The sequence below is a fragment of the Saccopteryx bilineata genome, chromosome 7, assembly GCF_036850765.1.
Source record: "Saccopteryx bilineata isolate mSacBil1 chromosome 7, mSacBil1_pri_phased_curated, whole genome shotgun sequence".
NCBI classification, from domain to species: domain Eukaryota; kingdom Metazoa; phylum Chordata; class Mammalia; order Chiroptera; family Emballonuridae; genus Saccopteryx; species Saccopteryx bilineata.
The window spans coordinates 26,833,250-26,857,542 of record NC_089496.1 but is presented as its reverse complement, the minus strand read 5'-3'; the positions used below and the strand labels follow the sequence as shown (position 1 = coordinate 26,857,542).

The 24,293-nt window shown below is 43.9% G+C and overlaps 1 protein-coding gene across 1 annotated transcript in view; it reads left to right on the top strand.

Annotated features, from left to right (window-relative positions):
• SLC25A13 (solute carrier family 25 member 13) overlaps positions 1-24,293 on the top strand; it is a 192,660-nt gene that overhangs the window by 26,830 nt on the left and 141,537 nt on the right. The window contains exon 3 of the mRNA XM_066238405.1: positions 8,007-8,149. Coding sequence (XP_066094502.1) covers positions 8,007-8,149 — 143 coding nt within the window. The remainder of the gene's footprint in view (positions 1-8,006; positions 8,150-24,293) is intronic.

Sequence of the window (24,293 nt, the reverse complement as noted above, 5' to 3'; positions counted from 1 at the left end):
CCCTCCCCCTCTCCTTCCTCTCTGTCTCTCTCTTCCCCTCCTGCAACCAAGGCTCCACTGGAGCAAAGTTGGCCTGGGCGCTGAGGATGGCTCTGTGGCCTCTGCCTCAGGCGCTAGAGTGGCTCCAGTTGCAGCAGAGCAATGCCCCAGATGGGCTGAGCATTGCCCCCTGGTGGGCATGCCAGGTGGATCCCGGTCGGGCGCATGGGGGGGGTCTGTCTGTCTGCTGCTCCCCACTTCTCACTTCAGAAAAATACAAAAAAAAATGTATGAAAGAGACCCTTTACAATGATATCTATTTTTAAAAAAATGTATCAAAAACTTGGTGGTGGTTGTTTGTTGATGGCAACATGGTTTATTTTTTCATTTTTATTTTCTTATATTGTATCAGGTATTGAAGAGGAATTTCTAGGGGATTTAGTCTCACAGCCCGCATACTTTTCCAAGATTGACTTGTGCAGTTTAATAGTAATGCTTTTTCTCCTAGGAAATTTAAAGCTCCTTGTAAACAATTCAGTAAACTTTTCATTTACCCAGAGGGGGCTCTCCTTGTTTCTCCTTGATAGAAGCCCACCCTCATCGTCGTCATCATCATCATTTTGTTACAGCCACACTGCCTGGTGCAGAGGTCTCCGTATGACACCACACAAGCTTATTTCCTTAGTTCCTTCCAGTTTCGGCTACTGTGTGGTATCGAACAGTGAAGGATTCCTACTCTGATCAAAGTCTCCCTCAGGATCCAAACACTGAACACTTTTAATGTTGTTCAACTGGAATCAAAACACTCAAAAAGGCAAAGGCCACTTTTATAAAGATCATTTTAAAAGCACATATGTATTCCTTTTCTAAACATGACAACAGCAACTGTGCTGTATGTAGAGAGGACCAAGACTTCCAATGAGAAACTCGCTGTTCTGCTGCGTGCTGAGAAATAGGACTGTGAGAGTTAATAATTCTCTATGCATCTGTTTTTTTCATCAAAATGCGTCACCACACATTTTGGAGAAATCAGGGGATTTGAACACTGATGGGATTATCTGATAATGAGTATTTGTTATGAATTGATTTTTCTGCTGGGTAATGGTATTCTGATTATGGGAAGGACAGGGAGTTTTTCTCTTAGAGACACACACTAGGGATTCACAGTGAGATTATGAGGCCTGAGACTTGCTTCGCAACAATCCAGTTTTGGTGAGCTAGGAAAAGTGTAAGCTAGGCAGTATGATGACAATTTTTGAAATTGGGAAATGCAGTATCAGGTTTATTATATTATTTTCTCTACTTTGTCCATATATGTTTGAACATTTTCATAAGTTAACAAAATTGTAAAGGTTTAATAATAATAAAAAAAAAAACTCTGTGAAAGTGTCTAGCACCTGATTTGTATTAGGTATCGAGTCTGTAAATGCTTAAAATTAATGAATTCAAACACAGAGAGATAAAATCTCCAAAATAAAGTGGTTAAAAATATGAGCAGTTACAAATGTAAAGAAGGATACATTTATAGGGAAGTTTGGATTGTATATAAGAAAGCAGAAATCTTTCATAAATTTGTTTTTAACCCCAAAACAACAATGTAATATCGAGATTCTAAGATGGAAAATAGCTCTTGGATTCTGAAAGTCCAGGAAACAGAAACGCTTTGTCTCTTACCTAGACTAGAGTCTGTTGCTCTGCATTTGGGCCCAACGTGATTGGGATGAGGTTTATAGCAGGAAACCGCAGATATATGTAGTATTTGTATTTGGGGTCTTTATTGTAAGACTCGAACAATGTAATTCTGGAAGACCACTTGTAGAAGAGCTTGTGAAGGGGTTGCCAAAGAGCCTAGAGAACTAGATAAAATCAATTAACTTGAACTGGCAAAGTCATAAGCATTCTTTGAACTCAAGACCTGTCGTTGCATATTTCTGCTTTCAAAACCAGCAGCCATCGTAGGTGTCCTTTTAACAGAAAAGGAAAGCAGCTTCAAATGTCTACAGAGATGGTGCATCTTAGATACTTCATGGTCTTTTGGCGTAATCCAGTGGGAAGGCTCCAGGGAAAAGCTGTGTCTGTCTTTTGAGGCCAAGTGGCAGCTGGTGAGGCTAGATTAAGATCCTACTTTGGAACAAAATGCCCTTTTCAGATGCAGTTACCTCAATAGCAGGCAGATAACTGTAGACAAATCAAATTGGTCAGGTAGACCCGGGAGGACAGGAATTCCCTTCAGGGCTCTGGAGAGCCACCTGTGGGGTTCGGTGTACGGGAAGTGGGTCTGTAGGCTGGGTAGAATCTTTGGGACCTGAGAGGGAAGTGCTGTCTTCCCTTGGGGTGGCTAGGACCCCCTGACTTTTGAGTGAGAGTTCAGTGTGACTTAGAGTCTGAGGACATGATGTTGGGGAAGCCGTCCCTGAAGAAAACAGCGATCAGCAGTTTCTGGAAGGGATTGTGGATCTGGCAAAGGTTCTGGTGATCTCATCAGGCCCGGGTAGTGTGGTACCTACGCAAACCGTTGGGTCAGCACGCTGAAGATCTCTGTTTACCATCCACCGCAGAGGGTGTTGTGGTGGAGGGAGAATGGAGCTTGGCGCCCTGGGGACTGTGCCAGGCACGTCTCTGCTGTGGCTGGGTTTGTAGTTACTTATGGACCAGCCTTCAGCACTCTGCAAACCTGACTACTTTGCTGATTTTCTATGACTCTTTCTTGATTTTTCTCCCTAATGAAGATCCCAGCCTTCCCTCTGCTAGCCTAGTTAGAGGGTTCTTCTGTAGCTTGGAGAGGCAGGGAGAAGCTTCATTGCCCCCTCTGGAGCAGATGTGCTGGTAGCCAGGACGTCGCTGCTGTGGAGCAGAGGGACCAAGACAGACCCGGAGGCGGGTCCTGGAGGACCAAAATGGGCCCGGTACTGGCTTGTCTTATGTTTATGAGTTTTACCAGTTAAATTCAATGCTACTATTTCTTTTTCTTTTTTGAAGGTGTTTATTGTATGTTAAGTGCAGTGTGAAGTGTTGTGTGTATGAAATGTGTAAATCATGGCTTTTGCCCTTCACTGTCTCACTGTGTGTATTTAAGTGTAAAAAAAAGCCATAATACGGTTAATAAGCATTATCTAGCATTAATTAGCAGGAAGATGATGAGGGGCTAAGGCTCATTACCTCATCCTAGAGTCACTAATAGTACAGAGAGGGGGTGATGTTGGAGCTGCTCTGGAAAGTGAGCAGGCACTTATCATAACGGAGAAGGTAGAGGAGAGAGGTGGGCAAAGGAAGAGCGTTCCGGGCAAAGCACGAGCTGTGAGAACACCGGGTGTGGGGTGGCCTGCAGCATGGGGTCTTGGGTAGTGGTACTGGAATGGTCAGTATCACGAGACCTCGTGTAGGACATTCCTAGCCTGAGGCCATTGAACTTGATTCTTCAGGCTGTTTTTTGTCTGGATGTGGATATTGAAATCCACGTGTAGTCAGTTTTGCTTTTAACCTAAATGTTATGTTAACATTCGTTATTTGTCTGTCTAACCCAGGGGTCTGAAACCTTTTTGGCTGAGAGAGCCATGAATGCCACATATTTTAAAATGTAATTCCGTGAGAGCCATACAATGACCCGTGTACGTTACACATTAGCCAATAAAAATTTGGTGTTGTCCCGGAGGACAGCTGTGATTGGCTCCAGCCACCCGCAACCATGAACATGAGCAGTAGGAAACGAATGGATTGTAATACATGAGAATGTTTTATATTTTTAACGTTATTATTATTTTTATTAAAGATCTGTCTGCGAGCCAGATGCGGCCATCAAAAGAGCCACATCTGGCTCACGAGCCACAGGTTCCCAACCCCTGGTCTAACCCTTTTGGTGCTGCTTCATGTTAATTTAAACAGATGTGTATTGAGTGCTTACAGTTTAAATAAAACACCATGAAACTTTGTGGTGAGTGGTATGTACAGCATAGGTCTAACTAAGCACCAACCATGCCTTGCAGCTCAGATGGTATATAGGAGACCACATTTACAGGAAGCAGGTTGAAAAAGAATCGGAGTCAGCATGTTCCAGGGTCTGGTTAAAGCCCAGGCCACAGGAAGTGGAAGGGGGGAGCCGTTGCCTCGGTGGGGAGTGGGCAGAGAAGGCTCCTTGGAGGTGGGGCCTGAGGAGCCTTGGGATGATTGGCAGCTGGAGAGGCAGAGAGCAGGGCGGCCCAGGCGCTCTGGGGAAGAGGAACACAATGCAGGAAACCTAGAGATGGTTTGGGAGCAGACTGCTTGTCTAGGTCGAAGGATTCTTGCTTATGCTTCAAAAGTTTGTTTAAATTCAACTCTGTGCCAAGTACTCTGCCAATTATTACAGGGTTGAGTGCCAAAATTAGAAAGATAATTGGGAGTTTGGCATTGCTGCTCAACAGTAGGAAGCTGGTGAAGGTTTCCTGAGTCATCCAGTGATAGAGAGGCTGGATTTGCGATTTGATTGGTGCGGCCAGGCTGTGAGTTAGGCAGCCTTGGGTATAAGGTGTGAGGCCCTAATGACTTGATTAGGGTTGTGGCTACAGGGGGAATGGAAAATGAACACGTTAAAGACATTTTGGAGTACTATTACATGAAAATGACTGATCTTGTATAATGGGTGGGAGAGTGCAGAGGTTAAATATGACCGCTGGATACATAGCCTGGGTGCAGGGAGGTTGCCACTAACAAGGGTGGGGAACCAAGGAGGAACTCATTAGCTCAAGAGAGAGTCAAGGAGGTGATGTGTACCGTTTAGAAGTGTAGAGCCGGCAGTAGCTGAATGCCTATGGAATGAGGTGTTAAAGGGGGAGGACCGGGTAAAGGGACAGAACGAGGGAAGCAGACCACATTACAAATTGTAGTGATAATATCCAGTGAAGTGCGCTTGGGTTTTTATAATTATTCCTTGCCAACAAAAGTGTAATGTATATTTTTTAACATTTTTGTAGGTAAAGTTGGAAAAGTAGTTCCTTTTTTGTTTTTTTTTCTTACGACAAAACAGCAGTCATTGATGAAAATTTTAAAAGCAAATGTATATGAAAGAAAGTAACTTGTGACCCCAATAGGAGATATATTCATCTCTAGCTATATTCATCCATCTGTCTATCCATTGGCTGTCCATGTGTCCATCCATCCATCTGTCTGTCCATCTATCTTTCCATCCATCCATCCATCCATCCATCTTTATTATGAGGAATTGGCTCACGCCATCCATTAGAGAGGCTGAGAAGTCCCATGATGTCCGCAAGCTGGAGACCCAGGCGTACTGGTGGTGTAACTCAGTTCAAGTCTGAAGACCTGAGAGCCAGGGAAGCTGATGATGCAGATCTCAGTCTGAGGGCCAGAGGAGATATGTGCCAGCTCAAGCAATGAGGCAGGGAAAAGGAAGCAGAGCCTTCTTCCACCTTTTGTTCTGTGATGCCCTCCATGGATTGGATGGTGTCCGTCTGACACTGGGGAAGGCAATCTACTACTGAGTCCACAGATTCAAATGCACATGTCATCCAACAACTGTCGGAGACACACCCCCAAATCATGTTTAATCTCGGCACCCTGTGGCCAGTCAGGTTGACACAAAATTAATCATCACATTTAGTATTATACTGGGTGTGCAAAGAAATCTTAAAAGCCTTTCTGTTTTGTAAGTGTATGTTAAATCACAACTATTGGAAGTTAAAAACTGCCAGTGGTTGTTAAGGAGAGAGGCTCGGATCACTTGTAAAATCTATACTCAGAGGAGAATTAAAAAACATTGTAAAGATGTTTTGGAACAGCCAAGTGAGGAAGTGGAAGAAACCAGAGGTGGAGTATCCTTACCTCCAGCCAGGCACAAACAAGAAGTGCCCATGAATCGACACTTAAAGGTAAATGATAAACCTACTTTTAAAAAAACTAAGAGAACATGTGGGTGAGTCTTTCGTCTTGAGATGAGAAAAGACTAGTTTCTAAACTTAGAAGTACTAGAAGAAATTGCAAAGGAGAAAAAACCCACAGACTCAATTATATAAAAATATCAAACTGGAAAGATACTTGCAGCAAATAAGACAGAGCAGGGAAGGGGCATGCTCGCACTCTGTCAAGGGGAGGGTAAATTGGTACAATGTTTACTGGTGAGCAGTGTGATAATAAGTATCAAGAGCCTGAAAGTGTCTCTCCTTTGACTCAACAGTTTCTCTTAGGGGAGTATGTGTAGCCTTCAAAAATTGCTGGGAATTTGGACAAATGTCATATACAAGGCTGGTTACCTTAGCTTTATTTAAAAATGCCAAAAACTGGAAATAATCTCAATGTGTACTAGTGAGAAAAGAGTTAAATTGTATTTTTAAGTAAATTAATTTATTCCCCACTATATGCAAACAGAGGTGTAATTCTAAACCATAGTGTTGCTATAATTAGCAGTGACATTTCCGTTATATTTCAGTCTTATTTTTGCCTCAGTTAGGGAAATCAAAATAGAATTCTCTGCATTTCCAAAAAAGCTAAATTTAATGCTAACCGAAGAATAGTAGGATGATTGGACCATCTTTCAGCTTTTTTTTTTTTTTGTACTGGGCTAAAAAATATTAGACAGAACCCGATAATACAGAATATTTCTATATTTCTAAATTGCTTATTGTGTGTAGGGCATTGTGCTAAGTCTATTGCATGATTATATATTTCTAGCCTCAACCTCATGAAATAGCTGATGTTCCCATCTCCATTTTGTAGGTGAGAAGCCAGGACCCAAAAAACGTGTTTCTTCCCAAGGTCACACAAGTGGTGACACAGGGCAGAAGCAGAACTGAGTGCAGCCTGGGCCTTAGGGACTTCCAAGCTTGTTACTAATGAAGCAGGAGCTTATCTTGCATTGGAATTAAAGTGTAGAAATAACAAGTGACTTCTTCAAACAATTTTAATCAGGCTTACCTCTGGCCAAGGTGACAGAGGGAGCTGTCCTTGGACTTCACGTCACTGTGCTCCCCTGTCACTGTGGCCACCGGGATACTCCTCTCACCCATCTATCCCCGTTCTCGGTGTCCTCAGCCCTGCCCTCGTGTCCCCCAGTGCTGCTCCATAGGGGTAACTAGGATCCCCAACTTGTTGCTCAGTATGTCCCCCAGCGCCTGGGGCTCCGTGGAGCAGGAATGAGCATGTCCCACTTCTGTGAGCTGGAATGTGTCACAGGAAAGGCCAGGCCTGGGGACGCCGTGAAGAAGCACTGCATGCCACCCAGTTCTTACCGCTTCTGCCTTGGAACGAAGCCGAGGCTGCTGGAGCAGCATCTCAGACTCGCTCCCGTCAGATCCTGCAAGAAGTCGCGCAGTTAACAGTCTCTTTTCCAGCTCAGCCTGTGTGTCATCTTTTCTTGTATCGTGGATGCCCTTGAAGCAGAAATGGACCAAAGAATTAGGCCGTAATCACCCATGACTTCCTAATTAACCTTACTTTTATTAAATGCTCTGTGTTCTTGCTAAAGAACAAGACAAAGGTTGTCTTTCCAAATTTCTGTGAACCAGAGTTTCTCAACCTCAGCACTGTTGATATTGATATTGTGGGCTGGATCACTCTGTGGGGGGTCGTCCTGTGCACTGTACAACCAACTACCTATAGGTGCCAGGAGCATCCCTCACCCCCAAGTTGTGGCAGTCAAAATAGTAATCAGACACAGCCATGTGTCTCCTGAGGGGAAAATACAGACAAACCGAGGAAGCTCAGAGCTAGAGAACTCCATCCCAGAAAGGCAGGTGATGTGTGGAGAAGGCTAGTTCGTCATTGGTTGTACTGGGCTAAAGAGGACATTGATGTTCGGAAGCTGGATGATCAGGCTCAGCTGCCCCCAGCTGAGAACCACTGGTATAAATATTTATATAAAACTGGGCAGACTTTTGTTTTTGTTTTTTCTTTGAATTGATGGACAATAACTAGTGAAGAGAATGTTATCATATCTGATATTTTATCCTTTGAATATTTTCAGCTTTTTTACTTGTTCATCTCATGATTGTATGCTTTTGTTGATAAAGAATCTCCTCTCTCTTTATTTTAAACAGTATGCCAGCATTGAAAAAAGTGGTGAATTTTTCATGTCCCCCAATGACTTTGTCACTCGATACCTGAACATTTTTGGAGAAAGCCAGCCTAACCCCAAGACTGTGGAGCTTTTAAGTAGTGTGGTGGATCAGACCAAAGATGGGTATGTTGATTTTTAACTATCTCATTTAATATATTTGTTTGAAACAGCTTTCTTTTGCTTTAATGATTAAGAAGTCACTGTCTTTTAAGAGCCTTTTCCCTACCTATTACAATTAATACATTATTTTAGAAATAATAACTTTAATATTTCTTTCAGCATTTGTATTGCAGTTGGGGATTTTATATATATATATATTATATGTATATAGTTTATATATATATTTATACAGTTTATGTATACAGTTTAAAGAACTATTTATTTATTTAAATTTTATTTATTTATTTTTTACAGGGACAGAGAGTCAGAGAGAGGGATAGACAGGGACAGACAGACAGGAATGGAGAGAGATGAGAAGCATCAATCATTAGTTTTTCATTGCGCGTTGCAACACCTTAGTTGTTCATTGATTTCCCTCTCATATGTGCCTTGGCCATGGGCCTTCAGCAGACCGAGTAACCCCTTGCTGGAGCCAGCGATCTTGGGTTCAAGCTGGTGGGCTTTTGCTCAAACCAGATGAGCCCGCACTCAAGCTGGCGACCTCGGGGTCTTGAACCTGGGTCCTCTGCATCCCAATCTGACGCTATATCCACTGCGCCACTGCCTGGTCAGGCTAAAGAACTAGAGTTTCACAGAACTATTATAGTTGATGAGTGAGTGGTATGAAGATATACCTGAGTGTTGGTATTTTTCAAGGCAGCTGTAAAAACTGAGGCCCTGGCCGGTTGGTTCAGTGGTAGAGCGTTGGCCTGGCGTGCAGGGGACCTGGGTTCGATTCCCGGCCAGGGCACGTAGGAGAAGCGCCCATTTGCTTCTCCCCCCCCCCCCTCCTTCCTCTCTGTCTCTCTCTTCCCCTCCTGCAGCCAAGGCTCCATTGGAGCAAAGATGGCCTGGGCACTGGGGATGGCTCCTTGGCCTCTGCCCCAGGCGCTAGAGTGGCTCTGGTCACGGCAGAGCGACGCCCCGGAGGGGCAGAGCGTCGCTCCTGGTGGGTGTGCCGGGTAGATCCCGGTCGGGCGCATGCGGGAGTCTGTCTGACTGTCTCTCCCCGTTTCCAGCTTCAGAAAAATAGAAAAAAAAAACCCACAAAAAACTGAGTAAATATAAAACATAGCTCTAGGAAGATAACTTTTCTATAATATTTCTCTCTGCTCAAATAACTTTTAAATATGACATGTAATTAAATGCTACTAGTAACTGACAGAATAATATGATTCCAAATCCCCGTGAAAGGCGTCTTCACCAAGCTGGAAGAGAAAGGAACCGTCGAAAATGAAATAGGACACTTGCCTTTGGATTGTTTTCCCTACTGGTCTTCTCTGTTCACATTTTAAAAATGAATCTTTTCTAAGCTGTGTAAAATTGCAGTTGGCTTTTATCACAAAGTGCAGAATTTTTGGGCTCCGGACTCTTTGCTAATACTAACACCGATGTCCTAATAGCCAGGCTGGCCTTCTCTGCATAGATGGTGGTAGACCCAGCCTGCTGCCCTCTCCGCCTGCCAGCACCCACCCCCTTGGTGAACTGCAGTTCCCTGCCAGGCTGGGGTGGCTTTCTGTAGCTCTGCGCTTTCTCCATTTGTCACGTGTCTGATGTTTCCGCACGCACTGGTTGAAGTTTAGCCAAAGTGCAGTCTAGCTGTACTGTGAATGCTCTCAGTTATTATCAGTGCTTCCTTTTTCCTAGTTACCTCTCTGTGGTCTGATCTGTCGTGGACATCGCCTCCTCTAAAATGAAGGTCTTGCAGAGTGGAAGGGGGTGGGGAGGAAGTTGGCAGCTGTACCTCCTGGCATATCCTGCGGATTGCTGGGCTATGCCTTCTCTCTCTGTTCCGGGAGCAGCAGTTATTAGGGCTGCTGCAGTTCTGTCTTTTATCTCCATCCAAGGCGGGTCTTGTCGTCGGAGGAAATGTCGTGTACGCGAGGCCTTTGTCTCCTCCTAGGGCTCTCTGGGTGGCGCAGGGAGAGGCTGAGACATATTTCGTACTAGTCCAGTGAAACAAAAGCTAGGTAGGGCCGAGTGATGCTAGCAAACAGTTTTTGAGACAATTTGGTTACTTCCACACCCTCTGTGTTAATGATTCAGAGGAAGGATGACCAACATGTGCAACTAAATTATTTGACTCAGTGATTAAGATCAATATTATTTTACTTGATAGTTAAAAATTTTTTAAACTACAGAAAAATTGGAAGAGAATACAGTGAACACCCAATGTATGCCCTTCATCTAGATTGACTACTTGTTAACATTTTTCCCACCTTTGTTCTCTCTTTCTACATTCACACTTTCTACCCACAAACATGCACACACATGCTTTCTGTTTTGGCTGGACTATTTAACTGTAAATTGCAGACATCATGAGACTTCATCGTTTATCTTCTAAGAATAAGAACATTCTCCTATCTAACCACCATACCATTATCATGTTTGGTACAATTAACAATCATGTCAAATAACTTCAAATATCCAGTCCATATTCAAATGTACCAGACCTCTCTCCCCACCCCCACCTCAAATGCCTTATTACCCCCCCCCTTTTTCCTGGATCCAGTCAAGGTTTTTATATTACACTTAGTTGTTATTCCTCTTTTAAACTAGAACAGACCTTTGCCTTTTATTGTTTTTGTTTTGTTTTGGTTTGGTTTTGGTTTTTTTCCTGACATTGACTTTTAAAATCCAGGCCCAGTGATTTTGTTGAAGGTCCCACATTCTGGACTTTTCTGATTGTTTCTTCACGTCTGCCTGGATTCCTGGTAAACTCTGGGCGCAGGTTAGGGGAGGCTGGGCCGCCTGTGTGTCCCTCGGAGGCCTGCTGCCCAGCACCAGGGAGGCTCACTCTGTTCACTTGCTAAAGGTGGGATCCACTAGAGTATCCCCATATGGGGGTATCCCCATTCAAAAATGGCGACCATTTTTGTTTGTAATTAGGAGATAGAATACTTTGAGAATGTGTGGATGTCCTGTTTTGTAGCGCAACCTTCACCCAATAGTTTTAGTATCAGATGACCCTTTCCGGAATCAGTTATTACACTGGGGTTTGAAGAACGGTGATTTTAAAAATCCTCTCTTTTATCATTTGTCATCCTTTCGTAAAGAAAAGCTTTCTTACCTCCCTTACCTTTTCTTTCTCTCATCACCTTCCACGTCAGTACAAATTCATGTATTAGTTTCTTTTAAATTCAGTGTATTGTAGCCTATTCTTTTATTCCCTCAGATGCTAAAATTGTCCCAGTGTGGTCAGTGGGTGTCCCTTCAAGCTGGCTCTTATAGCCTCAGCCTTTGAGTGTTCCTTGTTTTTGGCAAATAAGATATTCTAGGCTCACCTTGGACCTGGAAATCTCTCTCTTCTCTTAGAAGCCCCAATTCTTATCATCGGGAGTGGTGTTTAGAAACAGAAGTGAGGCCCTGGCTGGTTGGCTCAGCGGTAGAGCCTCGGCCTGGTGTGCGGGGGACCTGGGTTCGATTCCCGGCCAGGGCACATAGGAGAAGCACCCATTTGCTTCTCCACCCCCCCCTTCCTCTCTGTCTCTCTCTTCCCCTCCCGCAGCGGAGGCTCCATTGGAGCAGGGATGGCCCAGGCGCTGGGGATGGCTCCTTGGCCTCTGCCCCAGGCGCTAGAGTGGCTCTGGTCACGACAGAGCGACGCCCCGGAGGGGCAGAGCGTCGCCCCTGGTGGGCGTGCTGGGTGGATCTCGGTCGGGCGCATGCGGGAGTCTGTCTGACTGTCTCTCCCCGTTTCCAGCTTCAGAAAAAAATACAAAAAAAAAAAAAAAGAAAGAAACAGAAGTGAGCACGGGCCCATTGTGTCTAGGGTGCTCCTGCTCCTCTGACCTCTCAGTGGAGAGAGCTGAGAAATGTACTTTAGAAAATCAAAAGTTCATAATGACATTCTCTTTTTAAACTTTAATCTAATAGGAATTTTTCTTTGTCTTCTATTTTCTTGTCTTTCAGGTGACCATTTCGGTTTCTAATTACATTAACACATTTATGGACATTAATTTATGTAATTGTGATACCATTTAATGCACTTTGCCTTCTCTTTCCTCCTCACTCCCATTAATACTCATATTCTCCCCGTTTCTTTTTATACCTACTCTCCAAAAAATATAGCCTGAAATTCATTAGATGCAACAACGTAACATGCCTTTTACCTGTAGACTATAACATGACACACATATATATATATATATATATTTTTTTTTTTCTTCTGTATTTTTCTGAAGCCGGAAATGGGGAGAGACAGTCAGACAGACTCCCGCATGCACCCGACCAGGATCCACCCGGCACGCCCACCAGGGGGGTGACGCTCTGCCCACCAGGGGGGATGCTCTGTCGAGACTAGAGCCACTCTAGCGCCTGGGGCAGAGGCCGAGGAGCCATCCCCAGTGCCTGGGCCATCTTTGCTCCAGTGGAGCCTTGGCTGTGGGAGGGGAAGAGAGAGACAGAGAGGAAGGAGAGGGGGAGGGGTGGAGAAGCAGATGGGCGCTTTTCCTGTGTGCCCTGGCCAGGAATCGAACCCGGGACTTCTCTACGCCAGGCCGACTGGCCAGGGCCATATTTTTCAAAAGCTTATAACGAATCTGAAACGTTGGCTTTGTTTCCCTGGTTTTGTTGATAAGATAACTGGGACGCTCAGTAATCAGGCGATTTTCTGTCAGAAGGTGTCCAGGCCTCTCTGGTTCCAAGGACCTTTGCCTTTTCTTTCAGGTTTTGTAATAGCTGAAATCCCAGTGTTCTGCTGTGACAGAGAAGATCTTCTTAGATGGCTTCAATTTGTTGCCCTTTGGCTAACTTTTTCTTTTCCAGTTGCGGAAACAGTATTGACAGTAAACAGTTCAGTCTCCAAGGGGAAGCCACCACCTGTAGTCTTCTCATCTCGCCGCGGATATTTTGAACTTTTTAGTATCTTCCGTGATTTGTTAACCTGCAGTGATATTTTTCATAATTTGAATTCATTTTAATTGTCATTCCGTTTTGTCATCTTTTAGACTGTCTCGGAAATATAAAAATGTCTGGACGTTGTTCACCTTAACAGTGTTAAATAGCTTCATCTTTTTCTATCAAATTAATATACCTGACTATCTGACCCCATCCCTGACCCACGCTCCTCAGGTATTTAAGCTCACTGAGCTGGTCCAGACGGCCAGTGCTGGAGCCTGAGCCTGCCCGAGGTCGTTCTGATGTCCAGGGACCGCTTTCCCTGCCCCATCCCTGACCCACGCTCCTCAGTGTTTACTTCGCCAATTGGTACAACCAAGAATCTGTTCTCAGTGCAAAACTGCAAATATCTTTATTTCCTCTTCCTTCCCCTTTCTTTGGAGGCACAGCATTTGTCAGGTTCACAAGTCCCAGGTCAACTCATAGTCCCAGGTCAGATCATCATCCCAGGTCAAATACTGTTCCTTGAGTCAGTGTGACCACAGAGATTAGAGTGACGTGACCATGAGCCAGGGAACACCTGAGGCCACCAGAAGCTGTAAGAGGCAAGAAAGGACTCTCCCCGGCAGCATCTCCCTCTGGGGAAGTGTAGCCCTGCTGGCTCCTGGGTTTCAGATTTCTGGTCCCCAGAACTGTGAATTTCTCTTTTGTGAAGCCACCCAGTTTGTGCTCATTTGTTACCGCTGCCTTAAGAAGTGAATACCGTCCTGTGGCTATTTTCTATGGGGAATTAGTTGCAAAGAATGTACTGGGGACAGAGACCAACCAGCCTGATCCCCCCCAAAACAGCTTTTTTCTCCTGGTGTGGTAGCTTCTGGCTAGACGCAGGCATTTCTAGGCAGAGAGCCGGGCCCCTGCTGCTCACCGTCTCTGAGGGCAGGGCTGCCTCCTGAAGGCTCCACGTGTGTGTGTGTGTGTGTGTGTGTGTGTGTGTGTGTGTGGTGGGGGGCGCGGGCGGGGCGCAGGCGCGGAACAGAGCACCTGTGCTCGGCATGGGCGTACAGCAAAGGGGTCCTGTTTCTGTAGAGCACTCTCGATTCTGATTTAATGTTTCATGAGGTTGTGCTTTGGTCAGCCTTCTGTGCTGTGAGCTTCTTCCAGAGTGCTGTCCAGCCCGTCGCTCGACAGCTGCGTGAGGACCCATCTCTGCCTGCGCTGAGCTGTGTGCTGAGGGCACCGGCGCGAGCACGGGACGTGGCGCCCTCTCGGAGCGTCTGACTTCCTGGCGCAGACAGCTGTCAGCCCGAGAACCACGAGGAAATGTGAATTGACGTTGTGATAAGTGTTATGAAGGAGAGACATGGTATGAGAGACAGTTAAGGGGGCTTCAGGCTTACTGGGAGGTCAGGAAAGACTTCCTGATAAGTGACATTTGAGCTGTAGGTATTGGGTGGGTGATGGGGGTTGAGGGACAGAGGACGGAGCACTGCAGATAGGGAACAGTGTTGTCTAAGGCCATATCACATTCAGAAATGCAGACACTGGCATGGCTGGAGTATGGATGGGGCCGGCACGGTGGTGGGAGAGGTGGACCATGCAGGACTGTGTAGGAACTTGATTCTCATATGAAGGATTTGGGGGTCTTTATGCTCAGAGCAGTAGAGAGACATCCAAGGATAATCTGAGTCAGGGGTCAGGCACGGCCTGCCTAGGCTATACCATACACACTGTTAATGTTCTTTAATATCATTGGTCCCCACTCCTCCCTTCTAACTGGTGTAGTATTTAGATTTCCCCAAATTCTACTGTTTTAATAGATTTAATGATGGATATACACATTTTGTGAAATACCTTGAGAGAAATGAGAGGAAACTTGGAATACTGAGGCTCGGAAACCTTTTGTTGGGTGAGTGTTACGGGCCAGGAGAAATTTTCCCAGCATCTTGAGGGAGAGGAGGAGAGTCAAGGATCTAAAAGCTTTGTCAGACCCTCTCCTGAGGGGACTAGTATGAATTCTTTGGTTGCTCTTGGATTTGTGTGTATGGTTTTTGTTGTGTCTTTTTAGATATGGTTATCATTAAGTTTTGTTTAAAATAGGACTGAAGCTTTCTTTGTTTATCATCTAAGTGTAATTTCTGTACGTGCACTGTTTTTCTGTAATTTCTGTATTTTCTGTACACTGTTCACACAGCTATCTTCTAAGAACAAGGTAGGAGTAAAGGTTCTGAGTGTGTCCCTTTGAGCAAACTTGCTTCTATTTGTTGTTCGTTTTTGGTACTAATTGATGTTTTATGAAAGGTTTGGACTCAGAGGTTGTTTCCACTACGAGTACATGATGTCCCCGCGTGGGAAGACTGAGAAGGGCCTGGACAAGCGGAGGTGTTGGGTGCCTGGCTCTTGGGCTCAGGACACTGGTTGCCTGTTACAGGTCTCCAGCTCCTGTCTGTGTGGAGTGGGTGCTGGGTGGTTCTAGTAACTAATTAGTTTGCTAGAGTTGTGTACAAATTTACCACAGAAACGTTTTCTGTGTCACATGTAGAACCTCTTTGCGCTCCATGTAAAAACAGGAGTTGGCTCTTTTTTGCAAAAGGGGATGTCAGGAATTCTGATTTCTTAACGATAAGCTGACATGGCAATGTACTACCTTATCAGCAGCCATTTTGTGGAATCAGAATGGTAGCAGTGGGATCAGCACCCGTAAATAATTCCTTTTTATTCCGAGTTCAGAGAATCAGTCAGTCTTGGGACAAATCCCATTTCGTGGCAGGAGGAATAGGGTGTCAAAGAAGAAAAGATAAAAAAGAAATCTGGGATTTAAAAATGTGTGGCTGTGTAAGGAAAGCGTGTTCTCCACCTTTTCCACGTTTGCAGTTTATCCTTCTGGGAAAATAATATGGCCTTTTAAATACTTCACAAGTGTGGAGGAGCATAGGATGTTGTTGATGATAAAGTCATTTTTATATACCTGTTTTCACTTTGGGAGGCTGCTGCGATGAAATCCAGGCCGCGGCCACATGCTGAGAGTTAATGAGGTTTACAATTGGCAATGCTTGAAGAGTATTAGGGTAATGTATTTAAACATCAGCAGTTCACAGTCTGAAAGGCTCATTGTCAGGTACAATCCAGGATCAATAAGAGGAGGTCTTTCCCTCTGCTAGTAAGGAAAGTTTTCTGCAGTTCTGGGGTGAACACAGGTTTCAGGTAAACACATGAACTTCATAAACTATAGAATTAAGCAAAGGCATCTCTTTATTTTTTAAAAAAAGAATTTGATCATAATCACCAGCAGTCACCTGCAAAGCTTAAATTTTCTTCTTAGTCATCAGACTCCCGAATTAATCTAGCAAAACAAAAAGCCTCATTAGCAGCTCTCCTCGAATCAGTGTTATTTTTTTTTCTTTCTCTCAAGGTGTCTGATTATCCCCCTTTCTTTTTGCATTACTCATTTTGTGTTAATGTTTGATGTCTGAAATCATAGGGGGTGCGTGCAGTGTGGTGGCTAGACGTGTCTGCGAGGAGTAAATGAAAAAGAATTCTTAAAAAGGTTTGTATTGTATCACTGGGATATTAGACAACCTTTAGGAATGTCAGGTGCCCGGGTTTATTTTTCTTTTTAATTCCAGAAAGGGTTGATTAATGAGAGGTGCTGATTTCACTTCTCATTCATGTGTACGAGCGAGCGCGAGCGAGGAGCGAGCTGCTCTCCTCCTCCCATCCCTTCTCCTGCATACAAGCCAGGCCCTTTGGAGAGGGCTTCTCTGTCAGGGGAAGGTGAGAACTGGGGCCGCAGCTGGAGGGGGAAGGAAGGGGAAAGAAGGGCCTTTTTTTGTTGATGGAGTTGACTCTGGACAGTGGAGACTTGACACCCCAGAGAGAAAAGGAAGAAATTCTAGTGTCTTGTCTGTGAGGGAAGATGGCCTCTTTGAGAACCTCAGTGGTCTTACAAGACAGCTGTTCTCAAAGCGTGGGCAGTGGCACCGGGGGTCTGAGACCTTTCAGAGAGTCCTTGAGGTCAAAGCGGTTTCCGTGATAATATTAAGTGGTGATCCACGCTGTATTTGAACTGATGGCTCTAAAAGCAGTGGCGGTGGACCTGCTGGTGGCCTAACACCAATGAAGCAGTGCCACCCCCCCCCGGGGGGAGCAGTCATTATGTTCTTGGCCGCCACACATTCACAGTAACATTGGTAGTGATGACGATGGTGCCAGTTCCGCTTCAGAATGTCCTTGACAACCCTGGCCGGTTGGCTCAGTGGTAGAGTGTTGGCCTGGCGTGCAGAAGTCCCAGGTTCGATTCCTGGCCAGGGCACACGGGAGAAGCGCCCATCTGCTTCTCCACCCCTCCCCCTCTCCTTCCTCTCTGTCTCTCTCTTCCCCTCCCGCAGCCGAGGCTCCATTGGAGCAAAGATGGCCTGGGCCCTGGGGATGGCTCCTTGGCCTCTGCCCCAGGCGCTAGAGTGGCTCTGGTTGCGACAGAGGGACGCCCCGGAGGGGCAGAGCATCGCCCCCTGGTGGGCAGAGCGTCGCCCCCTGGTGGCAGTGCCGGGTGGATCCCGGTCGGGTGCATGCGGGAATCTGTCTCTCCCCGTTTCCAGCTTCAGAAAAAAAAAAAAAAAAAAGAATGTCCTTGACGAAGCAGTGACAATTATTGATTTCTATTAATCTTGAGTACACGTCATTTTTGGATTCTCAGTGACTACATGAAAAGTGCATGTGACAATGGCTGCTCGCTGTCCTGCAACAGCTGTCTGAGGACGTGCGTGTGAGCAGTTATATCCTGTTGCTAGCTGAGCTGGTCATTTTCCATTTCATGGAACAGCTTCTTTATTTGAAAGAATTAAAATTTTCACATGAGAGCTTCCCAATACTTAAAGACTTTTACTGATATGATTACTGGTGATATTAATGATATGAGTTTTTAATATAGTGTAACGAAATCTGCCAACATTTGGAAGATCTGCATAATTTCAGGAAACATATTTTCCAGTTGACCAAGACATGGTGTTGCAATTTCATCCATGGGATGAAAGGTCTGTTCCAAGTGCAGGATAGATCCATGGATTTCAATGTAACAGAATGGGAAAAAGTTCACTGATAGAGTTTCTGATTCCAACTGATTGCAGTTAATCTTTAAGAAACTACCAGTTGTTGGGAAGAATATTCATGATGATTTTAAAAAGCTATTAAAATACTCTTTCCTTTTCTAACTATGAATCTGTATAAGGCTGAAATCCTCCATCTCTTTCATCCAACACAGCGTATTACAGCCGATTGAGTGCACCTGTCTTCCATTAAGTAAGACTTTTAAGAGATTTGAAAAGATATAAACCTTTTATTTTTATCACTACATGTTTTGTTTTTAGAACAAATAACTTATTTGTATGGCCATATAATAGGTTTATTCACTTTCTAATGAATCAATAAATGTTTTTAAAATTTATCAGTTTTAATGTCTTACATATTATATCTATGACCCACATAAATGAAAGCTCTTTGGCATCCTCAATAATTTATAAGCACAGAAAGGGGTCCTGGAATCCGAAAGCCTGAGAAGTAAGTGCTGAGCTAGAGAAATGGAACGACCGGTGGAGTATAGGGTAGAGATGTTGTCTAGATGTAGTAGTGGAATTTGGGGGAAGTTTTCTTCTGATTTTGTTTGGTTTTTCTCTGGGAAATAGAGGTCATGTGGATAGAGGTGCTGGCAGTTTGAAAAAGAAGAATATACTCAGTGGAAGTGGAGGGGAGAGAGGCAAGGGAACACAGCAGGGCTGCTGGGCAGGACCCCTCTGAGGGCTCACCTGCCGGTTCTTGGTCATGACATTCAGAATGAGACGTGTTCGGACAGCTGTGTGCCTCTGGCTGGCATGAAGGTGGAAGTGTCTGCTGTGACCAGGTTGAGGTCTTGGCCGGTGAATAACAATCCAGAGCAGGAGAAGTGCCAGCGAGGTTAGGGGCATGCAACAGGGCAGTGGTAATGATCGACTCTATTCAAAGCAGATAAGGGGCAAAGGGAGGGCATTGGAGCAGGAGGCAGAGACAAGGAGGGAGCTTGTTGAATTGTAGGTTTCAGAGCAGCGAAGACTGCTGAAGCTGCAGTGTAAGAGGGAGTGAGCAGGAAGACGAGACTAGAAGGTAGTGGCCAAAAAGTGAGGTGCAAGAATTTGAAGATAAGCACAATTACAACCAAAAAAATAAAGTACCTAGGAGTAAACTTAACCAAGGAGACTAAAGACTTGTACTCGGAAAATTACAAAGCATTGATAAAAGAAATCAAGGAAGATGCAAACAAGTGGAAACATATACCGTGCTCATGGTTAGGAAGAATAAACATCATTAAAATGTCTATATTACCCAAAGTAATCTATAAATTCAATGCAATACCAATTAAAATACCAATGACATACTTCAAAGATATAGAACACATATTCCAAAAATTTATATGGAACCAAAAGAGGACACAAATAGCCTCAGCAATCTTAAAAAAGAAGAATAAAGTGGGAGGTATCACACTTCCTGATATCAGTTTATACTACAAGGCCGTTGTACTCAAGACAGCCTGGTACTGGCATAAGAACAGGCATATAGATCAATGGAACAGAACAGAGAACCCAGAAATAAACCCACAGTTCTATGGACAACTGATATTTGACAAAGGAGGTAAGGAAATACAATGGAGTAAAGACAGCTTCTTTAACAAATGGTGTTGGGAAAATTGGACAGCTACCTGCAAAAAAATGAAACTAGATCACCAGCTTACACCACTCACAAAAATAAACTCAAAATGGATAAAAGACTTAAATGTAGGCCGTGAAACCATAAGCATCTTAGAAGAAAACATAGGCAGTAAGCTCTCCGACATCTCTTGGAGCAATATATTTGCTGATTTATCTCCACGGGGAAGTGAAATAAAAGACAGGATAAACAAATGGGACTATATCAAACTAAAAAGCTTTTGCACAGCTAAAGACAACAAGAACAGAATAAAAAGACAAACTACACAATGGGAGAATATATTTGACAATACGTCTGATAAGGGGTTAATAACCAAAATTTATAAAGAACTTGTAAAACTCAACACCAGGAAGACAAACAACCCAATCCAAAAATGGGCAAAAGAGATGAATAGACACTTCTCCAAAGAGGACATACAGATGGCCAATAGGCATATGAAAAAATGCTCAACATCACTAATCATTAGAGAAATGCAAATTAAAACCACAATGAGATATCACCTCACACCAGTCAGAATGGCGCTTATCAACAAAACAACACAGAATAAGTGCTGGCGAGGATGTGGAGAAAAGGGAACCCTCCTGCACTGCTGGTGGGAATGCAGACTGGTGCAGCCACTGTGGAAAACAGTATGGAGATTCCTCAAAAATCTGAAAATCGAACTGCCTTTTGACCCAGCTATCCCCCTTTTAGGAATATACCCCAAGGACACCATAGAACGGCTCGAAAAGGAGAAATGCACCCGCATGTTTGTGGCAGCATTGTTCACAATAGTGAAGATCTGGAAACAGCCCAAGTGTCCGTCAGAGGATGAGTGGATTAAAAAGCTTTGGTACATATATACTATGGAATACTACTCAGCCATAAGAAATGATGACATCGGATCATTTACAATAACATGGATGGACCTTGACAACATTATACGAAGTGAAATAAGTAAATCAGAAAAAAAAAAACTAAGATGAATCCATACATAGAAGGGACATAAAAATGAGACTCAGAGACATGAACAAGAATGTGATGGCAGCAGGGGCGGGAGGTTGGGGGAGGGGGGAGGGGGTGAAGAAGGAGAGAGGGGTTAGGGGAGGGGAGGGGCACAAAGAAAACCAGATAGAAGATGACAGAAGACAATTTAACTTTGGGGGAGGGGTATACAGCACAATCAAATGTCAAAATAATCTCGAGATATTTTCTCTCAACATATGTACCCTGATTTATCAATGTCACTGCATTAAATTTAATAAAAAAAAAAAAGCGGTGGTACATATATACAATGGAATACTATGGGGCTATGAAAAAGAAGGAAATATTACCTTTTGTAACAATATGGAGGGACCTGGAAACTATTATGTTGAGTGAAATAAGCCAGGCAGAGAAAGAAAAATATCATATGACCTCACTCATTTGAGGAATCCAAGTAATAATGAGAACTGATTAATGGAATTGAGCCAGAGGAGGGATTAAAGGCACCAGAGGGAAAGCGGACAGAGGGAAAGGGGATGATAGGATGGGATAAACCTGAAGTGAAGGGGGTGGGGTTGTAGGAAGGGGCGCAGGGGAGAAGTTGAGGGGAATAGGGGGAAGGGGAGGCATTCCGGGTGACCCTAGAATCTATGTAAACACAATTAATTAAATAAATAAATGTAAAAATAAATAAATAAACTTTCCTTTTGGAAAAAAAAAAAAAAAGAATTTGAAGATAAGGAGGTATTGCAGTGATTGGTAATGACGACAGTCTGACCGTGGGAGTGGGACACAAGGTTGGGGGCTGGTCTGGAAAGGGCAATGAAGAGAAAGGAGTAACCTGCCCTGCTGGTGCACCCCCGCACTGCAGGGGAAAGGCCTTCATGGCTTAAGAAGGGGCTGCAGAGGAAGCATTGTCCTCAAGGAAGAGACGGTATTGACTAGAGCAAGGAGGTGGGTGAATAGTCAGAGGATTCCTCTGGAAGGGATTTCCTTTAGCAAACGGATTGAGGATGAGGTTTTACTTATCGTGAATCGTGAGATCCTGAGGGCAGAGTGGCAGGGTTTCTAGGAGATGGGGACAGAATAGGGTGAGTGCAGAGACCATGGGGATTAGGTGTGGGTGATAAAGCTAGCCAGGGGCTCTCGGGTTGCTAGTGGTGGTCAGCATGCACAGGATAAAGGACGCCATGGATTAGTCTTTGTGGACTCCAATGTGCTGGAGGAGAGGGATCTTTGCAGAGAGACAAGGAGGGCCGGGGAAGGGCAATTTTAATACTTGAAGATTTTTTTAAGTAAAAATATTCTGTGGTATTGGAGCTCTGCTGATCTTTTCCTGGATGGTTAGACTAAAGCAGGGGTCGGGAACCTATGGCTCACCAGCCAGATTTGGCTCTTTTGATGGCTGCATCTGGCTCGCAGACAAATCTTTAATAAAAATAATAATAACGTTAAAAATATAAAACGTTATTCATCCATTCATTTCCTACCGCTCATGTTCATGGTTGTAGGTGGCTGGAGCCAATCACAGCTGTCCTCCGGGACAACACCAAATTTTTATTGGATAATGTGTAATGTACACGGGTTGTTGTATGGCTCTCACAGAATTACATTTTAAAATATGTGGTGTTTGTGGCTCTCTCAGCCAAAAAGGTTCCCGACCCCTGGAGTAAAGGGTGGAAGAAGTAAGTAGTTCCTGACACACTGAGGGTTCAGGGTCTGGTGCTAACCATGTCTACCCATTTTCTTATCTAATCCTCATTACAGCTCTGTAAAATAGGTACTGTATTTTTCACTCCATAAGACACACTTTTTTTCCCCAAAAGTGGATGGGGAAATGCCCGTGCGTCTTATGGAGTGAATGTTTATTAATTTATTATTTTTTTAAGCTGCTGTGGGTTCCCAGACAACTAGAAGAGTATTTGAACATTAAAGTCTCTTCTCATTTGTTAATAACAGTGCTAATGGTTGTTAATACTGCTGTTGAGTTTAAATTGTTGAAATATTATTATGGTATATTTTATTAAATATGTATAATAAACCATTTGGTTCAGAATATTTTTTTTTCTTAAAACCCTAGGTCAGTGGTCAGCAAACTCATTAGTCAGCAGAGCCAAATATCAACAGTACAACGATTGAAATTTCTTTTGAGATCCAATTTTTTTAAACTTAAACTATATAGGTAGGTACATTGTTATTAACTTAATTAGGGTACTCCTAAACTGGCCTTTGCTAAAAAACGTCACATGCTATGAGGTCGCATGTGGCTCGCGAGCCACAGTTTGCCAGCCACTGTGCCTAGGTGCGTTTTATGGTCAGGTGCATCTTATGGAGCAAAAAGTACGGTAATTTCACTCCTCTCTAACAAAGGGATGTACAGAGTTTAAATAATTTGCTCAAAGTTGTATAGCTAGTAAATTCTGGAAGTAGAATTTGGACCTAGTGTTTTTTGTTCTTTTTTTAATTTGTACCCAACCTTCTCTACCATGACCTTTGTGTGTAGAGAGAAGAATATAAAAAATACAAAAATTTTGCATCTTTGCTTAAACATCCTGATGCCCTTTGCAAGATTCTTAGCCTCTAAGACCCATTATTGGGCCAACGTAAGGTGGGCCCAAAACCTTTACAAGTGCTCCCCCATTCAGCTACACCCAAAGACTTGGGAAGAACTGTCCCCACATTCCTCACAGTGTTTTAAAAACCAAGGAATCATTTTTTGGAACGCTTTTTCCCTTTCTATTCTTAGGCTCAGCGTTGAGGTGCCATTGCATACCTATTCTCAGAGTACTTATCTTGACTAGCAACCCTTCTGCATTCTTCCCAGCCTATAAAGCTGCACCAGAAACGTTGGAAAGAGCAAATACTGTTCCCTTTTACTTAGGTTGTCTGCTTTTGCTTTATCTGTATCATTGATGTTTTATTTATTTACTTACTTATTTATGACAGAGACAAAGAAAGACAAAAGAGAGGGAAAAAGGACAGGAAGAGAGAGAGATGAGAAACATCAATTCTTTGTTGCAGCTTTTTAGTTGTTCATTGATTGCTTTCTCATATGTGCCTTGACGGGGGGGGGGGGGGGTACAGCAGACTGAGTGACCTCTTGCTCAAGTCAGCAACCTTGTACTAATGCTGGTGAGAACTTGCTCAAACCAGATGAGCCTGAACTCAAGCTGGTGACCTTGGGGTTTCGAACCTGGGTCCTCCGCGTCCTAGTCTGACGCGCTCTCCATTGCACCACCGCCTGGTCAGGCTGCACCATAGGTGTTTTAAACTCAAATCTAAAATTTTAAAGGAAAGGAAAGCAAATGGTAGCTCTGTTACCTGACTGCTTTCAAATCTGTTGCTCTATCAATGTCAGTGTTATAGGCACAGGATGTGGCAGTTACTTAAATTAAAAGTCTCGTGCTAAGCCGTTAGGCATTTCTGAGGTGAAACATTAGGAGACTTAGTGCCTATTAACTTTTCCATTGATTGTGGAATAATTGTCAGTGAGTCACTTCCCACTAAATAGCATGAGAGTTGCAGACTAAATTTAATGGAGTATTTAAGGAGAGGGCTGCCGTTGCAATTGATG